Raw genomic sequence first — 15,037 nt, forward strand, 5'->3', positions numbered from 1 at the left:
GTGAAATATAGCTTTTCATTCTTTTAATTTCAACCAATTTAGTGGTGCCTACTTGCATAGTATATTTTGTTTTATTTCTGTCTGTATTTGTCTTTCAGATCACGAGTGTGGCACTCATGTTGGGCAGAGAGACGGGCCGCTACGTCTATCTGAACTGGAGGGGTGGCTGGGGGGATGCTGCTTCTTCCCATGAGACTTTGCAGGCATCCCGCTCATTTAAGAGTAGGACACGCCTCCCAGAGCAGCATGTGGATTGGGACACAGTTACTATACAGTCTAGCACTATGTAAGTAAAAAGATTTATATATACACTACCAGTACAAAAGGATTTGAACAGTATTTTTTTTTGTTTTTTTAAAGAAGTCTCTTCTGCTCACCAAGCCTTGTGAAATATTTTTACTATTTAAACTGCTTTCTATTTTTATATATTTTAAAATGTAAATTTTTCCTGTGATCAAAGCTATTATAGAATTATTGAATTATAATGTTACAAAAGATTTCTATTTTTAGATAAATGTTTTTTGAGAAGCAAATCAGAATATTAGAATGATCATGTGAGAATCATGTGACTGCAGCAATGCTAAAAATTTATCTTTAAAATCACAGGAATAAATTACATTTTAAAATATTAAAAAAAGAAAAGTTACTTTAAATAGTGAAAATATTTCAAAATTTTACTGTTTTTGCTGTACTTTGGATCAAATACATGCAGGCTTGGTGAGCAGAAGATACTTCTTTAAAAAACATTTAAAAATCTTACTGTTCAAAATTTTTGACTGGTAGTGTGTGTATATATATTAAAAATCAGAAAATCTATTATGTCACTGTCAGTACAGAAATATTTAGTCAGCATGAAATTAAAATGTACACTATTTAATGTGTTAATACACATTCCTACTTCTTTTGGAAACCATTTATAAAACAGCAATGTTTTCCTTCCCATCTTGCCCTTTTAGGATAATTTCCAGAGTGCCCAAAGTCTCTGTACATCTGACTCATGAGCCCCCAGCACTGACCAATGAGATGTACTGTATGATTGTTACCATCCAATCAGAAGAGGACACTGTGGCCAAAGACATCAAACTTACTGCAGGCCTCAAACCAGGTATCATTCATGGCCATAACACATCCCTAACAAGCAGTAACTCAAATGTTAATTAACCCGGACCAGTGTATTTTGTATGTGCAATACTATGGCTTGAGTGAGAGTCCTACTATTCAAAGGTTTGGGGTTGGTCTTTTATTCTCAACAGGGCTGCGTTTATTTGATAACAGTAATAATGTGAAATATTATTACAATTGAAAATAACTGTTTTCTATTTTAAAATGTAATTTATTCCTGTCATGAATTTCCAGCATCATTACTTCAGTCTTCAGTGTCACATGATCATTCAAAAATCATTCTAATATGCTGATATTCTACTTGAGAAACATATAATTATCATTTCTATTATTTTCACTGTTATATGATGAATAGAAAGAAAAACTTTACTTTTACTTTGTCTTTACTGTCATTTTCAGTTATTTTAACGTGTCCTTGTTAAATAAAAGTTTTATTAATCTTACCAACCCCAAACTTTTGAGCGATAATGTATTTGAGTGTTTATTTCTATTGTTTCAATTAGGTCAGGATGCCAATCTCACACAGTCGACCCAAATCACACTAAATAGCTCTGAGGTGTGTGATGACTCTCATCCTGCCCTGCTTCCTGATATTCCCCTTGGAGATCTGCAACCTGGACAGAAGGTGCTGCTTCTTTTCACTGAATTTCACAGATTAAATTGATTTAAAACTGATCTTTACTTCAGTATAACGTTGTGTACATGTTTACTTGTGTGTCAGATTGTGAAACCCCTGTATTTTCGCTGCGTGAGCACTGGATCCAGAATATTACTCTTTCACGTGGCCTATTCTGTGAGTGCCACAGTCGAGGGCAAGGACATCACCTGCAAGTGTCACAAAGTAAGCAGAATCCTGACACCTGTCATCATAACCCATGCAATTGCTTGTTAAAAATTTTTTTGTGAAGATTATGTCAGAGCCAGACATAAACTTCACTGCTTCACAGTTTCTTGAGGTATAATCTTTACACCAGTGTTCAGTTTCATTCACAGAGTTGTATTGTGTTTGTTCTTCACCTGCAGGATGAAACTGTTACATTAGAGACGGTTGTTCCTTTTGAAGTGGCTATGAAGTTTGTGTCCAGTAAGGTAAGAGTTGCTCTCGCTGTACACTTGTGATATATTAATACTTTAGTCATGAAAATTCTGTCATTATTTACTGCCAGGTCCATTGTTTTCCCGTGAAATTGGGCTACTTTAAAGGATTAGTTCACTTTCTGAACAAAAATTTACAGATAATGTACTCACCCCCTTGTTATCCAAAGATGTTCATGTCTTTTGTTCTTGAGTCGTAAAGAAATTGTTTTTTTAAGAAAAACATTTCAGGATTTCTCTCCATATAAAGGACTTCTATGGTGCCCCCAAGTTTGAACTTCCAAAATGAAGTTTAAACGCAGATTCAAAGGGCTCTAAACGAGCCAAGCCGAGGAAGAAGGGTTTTATCTAGTGAAACGATCAGTTATTTTCTAAACAAATTCACGTTTTATATACTTTTAAACCTCAAATAGGACAATTTTGAAGTTGGGGAAGAAAACGAGATGGGAGTTTCTGGACATACCCTAACTGTAACCCAGATCACACAGACTATGCATGCGCATTGCAAAGACAAGACGAGCATTTGAGGTAAAAAAGTATATAAATAGTCTTTTTTTTTTTTTTAGAAAATAACCAATCATTTTGCTAGACAAGACCCTTCTTCCTCAGCTGGGATTGTTTAGAGCCCTTTGAAGCTGCATTTAAACTGCATTTTGGAAGTTCAACCTTGATGAGTAAATAATGATAGATTTGTCATTTGTGTACAGTTTAAAAAAAAATAATTTGGTCAGTTTGGTACAGTTTTATGTGTGTGTGTATATTAGTTTGAGCATTTGGAGCGAGTGTACGTGGACATCCCATTCTTGCTGATGATGGATATTTTGAGTGCATCTCCGTGGCCAATCGAGCTGGTGAACAGTGAAGTGCAGGTGGCCTCCAGTATGACTGCCATCGATCAGCCCCAGAGTCAAGTAGAAGGAGGTGGGAGAACTTTATTTCTTTATTTCTGATGGTGGTATTTCAGAACATACTGTACATTTATTTAGAGCCTGACTGTGATTCTTTTCTGTTGTGTGTCCAGTCACACTGCAGACCAGTGAATGTGCCAGTGAGTGTTTCCTGCTCAAGTGTCCTCCTGTTCAGAACGGCACCAGCACTGTGGCCTCTGGACACTACATTATCTCCTGGAAGAGGTAACAGCACTCTTTATACTCTAACTTTTCCCTGTATATTGCATGGAAGCAGGGATGGAAATTAACTTTTTTGTCCACCGGCCAGTGTGGCTGGTGGATTTCAAAATCTACCAGCCACTTTATGTTTTTAACCGACAATGTGTAGCTGCATGTGAAAATTAATACTACAAGATCTACTATACTTGAGCAGTTTATTTAATCTCAAGTCTCAATAAAATACTGACATTTTCACCGATTTTTTTTCTATCATGATACAGAGCTATCTTCACAACTACACAACTTATAGCCCACATACTGTAACAGCCTAGATATTTTATGTAGCCTAATTTGCGCGCATTGGGGAGTCGCTCTCTAAACGCAGGGTATTAAAGTTGCTTTTGAATGCGCGTGCGCATTTTACTTTTGGTTTCGTTTTTACTATAGCGCGAAACCCTCGGCAGCGTAGAGCGTGCATTCTAAAATACAAGAGATTACTTAACAAAACCATTTGGGTGGACACCAACGGGATTTTGAAAAGCGTGTCCCCAGTGGAAATTACGCCCCTGTGTGAGTGGAACTCTGCCGCCGAGTTATCATCTGATGTGAATGAATGCCGCGTTGTACTGTATATTGAGAAAGACGCGCCATGAATTGCATCTGACAGAATGTGCGCTGTAGCACGAAATACAATATATTTCTTCAAAAGCAGATTGTAAAGATATTTTAACAGACCTCTTAACGCCTGTGATGTATCGCCACATTTTTTTGAAGGTGTGCCTCCGCTAAAAGTGTCCGCCATCTTCTTCTTCTTCATGTATTTTAACGGCAGTTCGCAACCAACGTTAAGGTGCTTTACCGCCTCACGCCGTCCGGTTGAAGTATGTTATTTTTATTTACCCGCCACGGTGGCCGGTGGGTGAAGCGAGTTTACCTGCCACAACACAAAATCACCCGCATTTGGCTGGTGGCGGGTGCTAATTTCCATCCCTGCATGGAAGTGATGACTTTCCTTTCCTAATGCTATTATCTTATGAGATATTTTCATAAAGAATGTGAAAGTGAACATTCATGATTTGCTTTAAGGGATAGTTCACCCAAAAATGAAAATTGTCATTTATTACTCAACCTCATATCCTTCCAAACCTGTAAGTCCTTTGTTCATCTTTAAAACACAAATTAAGACATTTTTGATGAAATCTATTATTAGCTAAGACTGACATGGAAGAGAAGAAATTTTTGGATAAAGTCATTATTTTTGTTTTCTTCGTGCACAAAGTATTCTCGTAGCTTCATAAAATTCAGCTTGAACCAGATGTCACATGTGATTTGTGTTTTAAAGATAAACAAAGGTTTGGAACGACATGGGGGTGAGTAATTAACAACATAATTTTCATTTTTGGATTAACTAACCCTTTAAATAAATACTCTGTAACAAATTATAAAATCACAGTTTTTGATTTCCTGTATAACCTTTTTTTTAATCCAGAAAGTCAGCATTTGCTGAGACATCAGTGGTGAGGACGGTCGTTATTCTGCCTCACGTGATGGTAGAGAATATTCCACTGTATGTCCATGCAGGTCAGTCTGTTTTATAGATTGAATCCTCTTTAATAGTCTCATGTGTTTTCTCAGTTTTATTCACTTGCATTTTGAATCTTTTCATCCTCTCATAAGGCCAGTTCTCACCAAGAATTATAGCAATAACTACAACTATAAAGATAAAGTTCTAAAAATCAAAGTGAATAATGCGGTTCACACCACAACTATAATGATATATGACCCTGGAACATAAAACCAGTCATAAGGGTCAATTTTTTAAAAATGAGATTGTAATCTGATATTTAAAAATCTGGAATCTGAGGGTGCAAAAAAATTTACATATTGAGAAAATCACCTTTAAAGTTGTCCAAATGAAGTTCTAAGCAATGCATATTACTAAAAATTAAGTTTTGATATATTTACAAAATATCTTCATGGAACATGATCTTGATACTTAATATCCTAAAGATTTTTGGCATAAAAGAAAAATTTATCATTTTGACCCAATGTATTTCTGGCTATTGCTACAAATATACGCGTGCTACTTAAGACACATATAAGGTCACATATAGAGAAGTAATTTAGTTGGGATCACTTTCAAAGCAAATTTTTCTTGCTGATTAACTATAAAATGCTGACAGCATATCTGAATTCATTACAGTTTAATTAGCTTGTGCAGTTAAAGCGGCAGAAGACGCTCTACACAGCAAACAGTGTAACATAAAACATAAAATTACCTCACGTTTCCAGGGCTAGTTTCGACAACATTGTCTTGCCTCCTTTGTTGCAGTGAAAAAGACTGTGTGTTGTTTTTATTCCACTACATTGACTATGTAAGCTCAATTCACTGTTAGATCAGATTACACTAGCTAGATTCGCTGTTTAGGTGCACTCGAAACGTAGCATGCTGAGGACATCTGCTTGTTAAGGCTGTGTAAATGCAACTAGAACAGTAAAAACTGATACTGATTCATATGGAAGTATGAATACAATCTGTCTTTAAAAGCTAAACTCTCTAAGCAGTGTGATGAATTCGACAACTACTTTAATCTCACATACTTAAGCATCAGTTTTTGTGTATTTTGGAAAATCAGTGAAAATCAGAAGCAGGTCGCCTACATTTATTTTCATTACTTTGAAAATGCAGTGCGCAAGCTTAGAATAAACAGAATCTTATTGTTAATTGGTAAGGTATTCAAATATAGTTATTGTAATAGTCTTTACTCTGTCTTGTTCTAGAGCTGCCATCATTTGGTCGAGTGCGTGAGTCTTTACCTGTTCGGTACCATTTGGAGAATCGAACCGGGCTGGTTCAGGATGTTGAGATCAGTGTAGAGCCCAGTGATGCATTTATGTTTAGTGGACTTAAACAGGTAAGTGCAAAAGGTGTTTCCTTCACATACATTTTATTTATTGTATACTAAACAAAATGAATATATATTTTAGAGCATCTGGGTCTGTTTTTTCCCTTTTTACATTTATTTCAATAATAAAGAAAGGGGACTTCAGATGCAAAAGTAACTTTTACATGGTGTTTGCATATAAATGTGTCTTAGCGGTGCGTGGAGACACACCCTACAATAATAAAAGTCCATTCACTCTCTTTTTTTTAATCCCCAAAAAACCTAAACAGTCTTAATTATCAAGCTGATTTGATTTTCTGACTACTATGACATCATACTGATCAGGTCCTGGCCACAACTGCTGATGGACTGTCCCATATTAGCATATTTCTACCCTCAGCCCCTCAGCTAGTTGAAAGCTGTCTGCCATTTTCTCCGCTCTCGAGCAGCTGTAGCGACAACAATGTCTCTAAGCAATGCAGGTGTTTTGTATTTGGATGTAAAAGTGAACATAAGAGTCTTCATTTTCTCCCAACATCAGAGCTTCTGAGGACGCAGAGGGTTAGTTTTATGGGGGTGGGGTGAGCAGTAGCTCACTAGCATTTAAAGAGACATGCACCGAAACAACTCACTGTGAACAGAGCTGTTTTTTACAAGGTAAAAAGGGGGTTGTTTTACACAACCATTGAGGAATTTTAACCAAAGTAATTTACAGACATTAAATGAAGACCCTAAAGAATCATACCAACTTTTGGAAAAAGGACATCTAATGTCCCCTTTAATGTATTTCAATAAAAACTAATGGAAAAACACATCCAGATGATCCAAAGTAAATTCACTCACACTTACTGCCCTCCAAAGGCAAAGTGCAGTAACTACACATTTGGTCAAAATTGAGTTAAAGGGATAGTTCGAGCATTTAAGACATGAAGTTGTATTCAATCCTTATCAGCACTATAGTGTATACACACTGACCCACACTGCGTTCACCTCCCTGGTCAGAGTTCTGGCCGCTGGAAGTTTTTCAAGAAAGTAGTCACGGTTAGTTTCCGGGGCCTCAAAACTGTGCGTTTTTACGTGAAAAAAATATATGCGTTTCAAAGCTTGATTAATTTACATCACAAAAAACACTCCTGACAAAAATCATACCTCAGTTTTAATCGGCACTATATTCTTTCCGTTTCCATCAATCCGCGCTGCTGTCAGTTCGCACGTTCCGATCAGCTGTTGATAGCGCGACTCGCTGACAACATGTCTGACTACGAAACTTCTGATGATGAAACCAATTTTAGCACAATGTCAGACGGAACAGACGATATATATATTTTTATATCAGACCTCGTTTCACGTGATTTCCACAGGAGTCTAAACATCAGATTGTTTACTGTACAGTTTAGACATGGGATCTCCAGTCCTCGTGAGCTACTGTCTTGCTGGTTTTAGTTTTTCTCTGATGCAACACACCTGACTCAAATCAACGGGTAATTAGCAGGCTTGTACAGAATGTCTCATTTGAGAAAGGTGTCCTGTCATAGGAAAACATCGAGCTGCAGGAATGTAGCTCACGATGACCGGAGTTGGAGATACCTGGTTTAGACCTACCTGTATGTGACTTCAAGCACACTTATAAACACGATGATACCGACACACGTTCCGCATAGTTACAGACAATAACGAATATAGCAAAGCATCATATTTTGTTGTGTTATATAGATTCAATTAAATTCATTAGTTATGACATTTGCCGATTTTCTCACCACATAGACAGTCGATTATTGTCGATGCTATCACTGCCCCGGTTAGAATATTCTCAGTGTAACGTTAGCCTAAAAACCGACGTTAGCTTCAAAATAAACCTGTCGTATGCGACATAAAGTTAGTAAATAGAGCTTACCCGTGGTACTGGTACAGCAGAACTCTTTAAAATCCGTTTTTTGATTTTTCCTCCTTGGTTGGGGATGTAATCGTCTTCGCTGAAGTGAGCACTGCACACACGAAAATCCTTGATACTGGATATTTTAGCTCCCGCAGAGTAGCCGATGGCAACCAGCCAAAGCTGTCTCATAACTATATCCGAAACAGGAAAACGATGGAATCTGAACGGCGATCCCTGCACATTCTTGTGGTCACAACCTGGGAATTTACAAGTTCGCACCATTGTTAATTTTCTACTTTTTACGTCGTTGTCATTCGAGTGTGTAATGCAACAGCTGATCGGAACGTGCGAACTGACAGCAGCGCGGATTGATGGAAACGGAAAGAATATAGTGCCGATTAAAACTGAGGTATGATTTTTGTCAGGAGTGTTTTTTGTGATGTAAATTAATCAAGCTTTGAAACGCATATATTTTTTTCACGTAAAAACGCACAGTTTTGAGGCCCCGGAAACTAACCGTGACTACTTTCTTGAAAAACTTCCAGCGGCCAGAACTCTGACCAGGGAGGTGAACGCAGTGTGGGTCAGTGTGTATACACTATAGTGCTGATAAGGATTGAATACAACTTCATGTCTTAAATGCTCGAACTATCCCTTTAAGGCTTTAAATGGGCTTTGTTACAACTTTTTTTGTCTTGTGGCGAAGTCCTTGTTCAATTTTTTCCCATTTCAGAGAAACGAAAGTGTCAAATTTGCAGTAACTTCAAAATCCGAACTAATACCATATGTGACCCTGGACCACAAAACCAGTCTTAAGTCGCTGGGGTATATTTGTAGCAATAGCCAAAAATACATTGTATGGGTCAAAATTACTGATTTTTCTTTTATGCAAAAAATCATTAGGAAATTATGTAAAGATCATGTTCCATGAAGATTTTTTTTGTAAAATTCCTACTATAAATATATCAAAATGTAATTTTTAATTAGTAATATGCATTGTTAAGAACTTAATTTGGACAACTTTAAAGGTGATTTTCTCAGTATTTTGATTTTTTTGCACCCTCAGATTCCGGATTTTCAAATAGATGTATCTCGGCCAAATATTATCCTATCCTAACAAACCATATATCAATAGAAAGCGTATTTATTGAGTTTTAATACATCTCAGTTTTGTAAAATTTAACCTTATGACTGGTTTTGTGGTCCAGGGTCACATATATGGTGTAGAAACTTTAAAGGCATTTTTTTCAGTTTCAGTGTTGGTGTAGTTACTGTACTTTGCCTTTGTAGGGCAGCTTAGTTTAAGGGTGTCTAAAGCTATACTGAGAATGATGCAAAATCCTCTTAGAAGAGTAACCAAACAAGAAGCAAATAAAATAAAAAAGGTGTTTGTTCCTCTTTACACACTGATTATCAACAAATCTAAATTTTCTTTCCACAACCATAAAAACACATCTCTTCAAACTGACCCTCATTCACTCAGGAGGTTCTTTTCTCATTCTGTGTCTGTGTGCAGGTGCGAATGAGGATTTTGCCTGGTGGAGAACAGGAGATGTTGTATAACTTCTACCCTCTCATGGCGGGATATCAAGTCCTCCCTCAGCTCAACATCAGCCTGGTGCGCCTTCCAAACATCTCCAGTCAACTGCTACGTCGCTTCCTTCCTTCACGTATCTTTGTCAAGGTAATTTTTTAAACATGCCTCAAACTATTTATCCTTCATATGAATTTTGATGTAATGTTGAAGCTGAGCATTCTGTGAGTGTGACCAATTCAGCCATTTATAAAAGAATTAGTTCACTTCCAGAATAAACAATTCTTGAGTTTACTTACTTCTCTTTCTTTCTTCAGTCGCAAAGAAATTAAGGTTTTTAAAGGAAAAATTCCAGGATTTTTCTCCATAATAGTGGGCTTTAATGGGGATCAATTGCAGTTTCATTGCGGCTTCAAAGGGCTCTACATGATCCCAGCTAAGAAATAAGGGTCTTATGTGGTCATTTTCTGAAAAAAAATAAAAAAAAATTTAAATGTATATATACTTTTTAAACAAAAATGCTCGTCAACTCATTGGGCACCATTGAAGTCCACTATATGGAGAAAAATCCTGGAACGTTTTCCTCAAAAACCATAATTTCTTTTTGACCGAAGAAAGACAGTCATGGACATCTTTAATGACATGGGTGAGAAAATTGTCAGGAGATTTTTATTCTGGAAGTGAACCAATTCTTCAATCCTTATGGATGAAACAAAATTTGTGTGTGAGAAAGTTTCAAGTGTGTAATGGTCGCTCTGATTTTTCAGCCTCAAGGCAGAAATGGAGACACTTCCATAGAAGCAGCGTGAGGAAGAGAGGAGCACATCTCCCAACAAGCGTTGTCATGGTTACCGTTGCAGGATGAAAGCTGAACATTCCTCGGAGAACATGTGTTTACAGCTTAATGATCTGAACTTGTGAATGAAATATTACGGATTTCAATTGATTATTTGTTGCTTGTTAAACAAGGCTGAACTGATGCTTGCTTAAGATTTTGTTTTTAAATATTTCATCTGCAGTACTCCTGTTCTCTAAAATGTTAATGAAAATGACCTTGTGACTAATACTACGTAACTGCTAAATAATGCTAGAAATCTTTAAACTGACATGGCACTAGCTGTTGAATAAACTTTTTTGCTTCATTGTCATGAAGCTGTTGGTTGTTGTGGCTTGTGTCTTTTTCTGATTGGCCAGAAATGTATTTACATCTGATTATACTTTTCTGTTGGTTTAATTACACAAACCTTCAATAATTTTGCCATTTTATATAATCCTACTATCGATAATAAGATAATTGGATAGTTGTTAATGTAATACAATTACTTAGTGTGAGCTCCAGGATTCAATCTGACCATATTTGTTTAAGTTGTGGAGGTAAGAGGAATGTTGATCATGAATAGGAATCCAGAAAACTTGCAGCTGGGTTTTTACAGTTGAGGTAAAAAATTTACATCCCCCTTTCAGAATCTGCAAAATGTTAATAAGAAGGATCATATAAAATGCATGTCATTGTTTAGTATTAACCTGAATAAGATATTTCACATAAAAGATATTTACATATAGTCCACAAGTTACAAAAAATTATTCCGTTCAGTTTACATATGCTTGATTCTTAATACTATTGTTACCTGAATGATCCACAACTGTGACTTTTTTTACTTAGTGATAGTTGTTCATGAGTACCTTGTTTGTTCGGAACAGTTTAACTGCCCGCTGTTCTTCAGAAAATCCTTCAGGTCCCACAATTTCTTTGGTTTTCCAGCATTTTTGTGTATTTGAAACCTTTCCAACAATGACTGTATGATTTTGAGATCCATCTTTTCACACTGAGGACAACTGAGGGACTCATATGCAGCTATTACAGAAGGATCAAATGCTCACTGATGCTCCAGAAGGAAAAACCATGCATTAAGAGCTGGGGGTGAAAACTTTTGAACAGAATGTATATTTTACTTATTTTGCCTAAATATCATAATTTTTCATTTAGTACTGCCCTTCAGAGGATACAGGAGATAGTTACATGTTTCCCAGAGGACAAAATAAGTTACATTTAATTTTTAACCAGCATCTGTTCTATCCATAGATACCAAACATTCATTAATTTTCATTGTGACCCTTTAAATTCTAGTTTGTTTGCATAATGCCACAGGTGTTTTATTATGAAAAAAAAATATATAGTAGTAATTTCCATATACTAAATCAATACTAAGTAGAATTTTTGTTCTTTGCTTATTAGATTATTGGGTGTTTCAGTGAAGAACAACAACATTAATTTTGAGGCATTTATATTGTTATGTAGTGTTAGATTTAAAAAAATGTATATGCCAAATTTGAAAAAAATCTCTAGTAAAAAGTAAACATGTGAAATTTGAAGCCTTGCCGATAGAATGAATGCCTATTAGAAAATATTGCATAATTGTATAGTTATAATGGCCCTGGGTTAAAAAAAATTGCAGTTTTAATGGGTTTCAGTGTGGACATTTTTTGTCCTTAAGGTCCTGAGTGTGAGGTTTTTTTTTTTTGGTTTTTTTTTGTATGGAGGGTAAAATTGATTTTTTTTTAAGGAAATGAAGGTGAAATAAAATTTCAGTACAAATAAACACCTGAGCCTAAATGTATGCAGTTGGCATTAACACAGACACACTTGTGAAATGGACACACAACTGAAAGGGACAAAAATGTCCATAAGGTTGCACAAGGGTTAAAAAAGTTGGCTCTTAATGCATTTTTTTTTTCCTTTTGAAGCATCAGTTTGCGTTTAAACCTTCTGTAATAGTTGCATATGAGTCCCTCAGTTGTCCTCAGTGTGAAAAGATGGATCTCAAAATCATAGTCATTGTTAAAAAGGGTTCAAATACACAGAAATGCTAGAAATCCAAAGAAATTGTGGGACCTGAAGGATTTTTCTGAAGAACATCAGGCAGTTTAACTGTTCAGGACAAACAAGGTACTCATAAACAACTATCACTAAACAAAAAAGCACAGCTGTAACAATTTTAAGAATCAAGGGGATGTAAACTTTTGAACAAAGTCATTTTTATAAATTCAACTGTTATTTTCTCTTGTGGACTATACGTAAACATCTTTTATGTGAAATATCTTATTCAGGTCAGTACTAAATAACATGCATTTTGTAGGATCCCCTTTCTTTTTGTAAAATAATTAACATTTTGTAGATTCTGAAAGGGGGGGGTAAACTTTTGACCTCAACTGTAGTTTCGCATATTCACCAGACACAAAAGTTTGTTCAGTTCTTCTCATCACCTATCTGCTTTATTCTTCAACACGGAAGTAAGCTTATGGGTGAGATTTCTGGTTTATTAGCGAGAAGAATAACAATGTGCAGTAGACAATAAAACCGTTTGCACTACAGTGTTCCCGTAATAAAGATAATACATTAAAATAATATGGTGAGACACATCTGCAATATCAAGCAGCAAAACAAACTGTTTTGTACAGCTAAAAATATCTGGATGTGGAAGAGACCGAAAGACAGACCCATAAAATTTACAAATGGCCACATCCACACTTACGGGAAAAAAAAGAAGGTGAACTGTGCAATTTACTATGTGGGCTACCTCACATTCAGGTTAAAAAAAATACATTGCCTGTACAATACAAACCTGTTGGGTTCCTATAAAGCAAAACAGGTATCAGAGTTTGATTTTGTTTCCTAGGTGATAAGTCTCTTTGTTCTCGTATCCTCTTTTACGGCTCACAGACTTGGAAACGAACCAGGCTACGTGAGGTTATGGCTACTTGGTTTTTCAGTCACCCAACACTCTTTGGCTTCCATTAAACATATTACCTTACAATGATGTGTACGTGTGGGAGAGTTTGTTTGACAGGAGGAGGAAATGACTGTCTGAAAATTGTCAGCGCAAGAAAGCCCAGATTCCTAACAGTCTGTCTAAATCTGTTAAACCATTGTTATACGATTCAAGAAGCATTACTGGCATGAAAATAATTGAACATCGCCAGAGAATTAATAATATAGACTGATAAATCACAATGTTTGAGATTTTTGGGATCTGATTTCTGTTTGGGTGAACGTCACAAATCCTGTCAAGCTGTCAGGGTCATATTTCACCCTCAAACTAAGATGGAAAAAAGAAATGATATTTTAAAGAAATTAAGAATACTTTTAAACAACTCTAACCCCCAAATTTCCATTAGCATAATTGGAAAAAAATCACATTATTGAAATATAGAATATATTTAAACCCATAATTAATTCTAAAACTACATATATCTTAGTAACTGGACATGTTTTGTAAGATTTAAACATTATGATTTTATTATTTAATACATTTATAAAATAATGCATACACATAATACTTGTGTGATTGTGGACTGAGCTTAGATTCCATGTAATAACTGCCTTTACTTTTACTGAAACAAAGAGAAACTGTTGTGGAGGTTTAACATCCTCCTCCAGGTTAGCAACATGCTCGCCGTCTTCATACTCAAGCATTAAATTACACAGCACCTGTGGCTATTATGAAACAAGAGAAGCGAATAGCACAGCAGAGACATGTTTACATGTCTGAGCCTGAGTAAAACAGAACAAAACTCTCAAACTGTCATCCCTACCTCTTCTAGCTGTAATAGATATCATGCGGTAGTAACATAAGGTGATTCTCTTCTGTCTGGATGCTATAATTGCATTGAAAAATTTTCTTCCCAATTTGTTGCAATAGAATAACTTGGGATTAGTCTGATTGTGCCATGCAAACTTAACTGAATACAGCCCAAGTACAAATAGAGTCTATTCAGCCAGAAATGCAACATGTGCAACAAGTGAGCATTGATGTGACCTTGGACCACAAAACCAGTCATAAGTGTCAGTTTTTTTAAACTGAGATTTATACATCATATGAAAGCTGAATAAATAAGCTTTCCATTTATGTATTTGTTAGGATAGGACAATATTTATAGGACAATAATAAATCAAAATGAAGTTCTAGCAATGCATATTACTAATAAATAATAATAATAATAATAATAGGTTTTGATATATGTATTGTAGGAAATTTACAAAATATCTTCATGGAACATGATTTTTACTTACTAATGATTTTTACTAATGATTTTTAGCATAAAGGAAAAAGTGATCATTCTGACTCATACAATGTGTTGTTGGCTATAGCTACAAATATACCTGTGATACTTATCATTGATTTTGTGGTCCAGTGTCATATATAATTTCACAAAAAGTGCACAATGAAATTTACCCACAAATCAGTGTGTGTCATGCCTGTATGAAGCTGGATGGAAATACATGGTAAATGGCTTTGGTCTCCAGTTTTTTTTTAATGAAATAGTTCACCCAAAAATATAAATTACCCAATCAATTTACTCACCCTCAAGCTATGTATATGACAGAGTTATATTAAAAATGTCCTGGCTCTTCCAA

At 35.7% G+C, this 15,037-nt stretch overlaps 2 protein-coding genes across 2 annotated transcripts in view; one reads left to right on the forward strand and one right to left on the reverse strand.

The window, feature by feature from the left end:
- trappc11 (trafficking protein particle complex subunit 11) overlaps positions 1–10,773 on the forward strand; it is a 29,406-nt gene extending 18,633 nt beyond the window's left edge. The window contains exons 20-30 of the mRNA XM_073820495.1: positions 99–286; positions 957–1,105; positions 1,626–1,747; positions 1,844–1,963; positions 2,146–2,211; positions 2,982–3,138; positions 3,239–3,350; positions 4,816–4,907; positions 6,108–6,241; positions 9,604–9,771; positions 10,389–10,773. Of these exons, the coding sequence (XP_073676596.1) occupies positions 99–286; positions 957–1,105; positions 1,626–1,747; positions 1,844–1,963; positions 2,146–2,211; positions 2,982–3,138; positions 3,239–3,350; positions 4,816–4,907; positions 6,108–6,241; positions 9,604–9,771; positions 10,389–10,430 (1,350 nt within the window). The 3' untranslated portion in view covers positions 10,431–10,773. The remainder of the gene's footprint in view (positions 1–98; positions 287–956; positions 1,106–1,625; positions 1,748–1,843; positions 1,964–2,145; positions 2,212–2,981; positions 3,139–3,238; positions 3,351–4,815; positions 4,908–6,107; positions 6,242–9,603; positions 9,772–10,388) is intronic.
- Positions 1–15,037, reverse strand: part of igfbp7 (insulin-like growth factor binding protein 7) — a 380,063-nt gene that overhangs the window by 77,762 nt on the left and 287,264 nt on the right. The window lies entirely within an intron of this gene.

Source organism: Garra rufa, chromosome 16 (genome assembly GCF_049309525.1).
Source record: "Garra rufa chromosome 16, GarRuf1.0, whole genome shotgun sequence".
NCBI classification, from domain to species: Eukaryota; Metazoa; Chordata; class Actinopteri; order Cypriniformes; family Cyprinidae; genus Garra; species Garra rufa.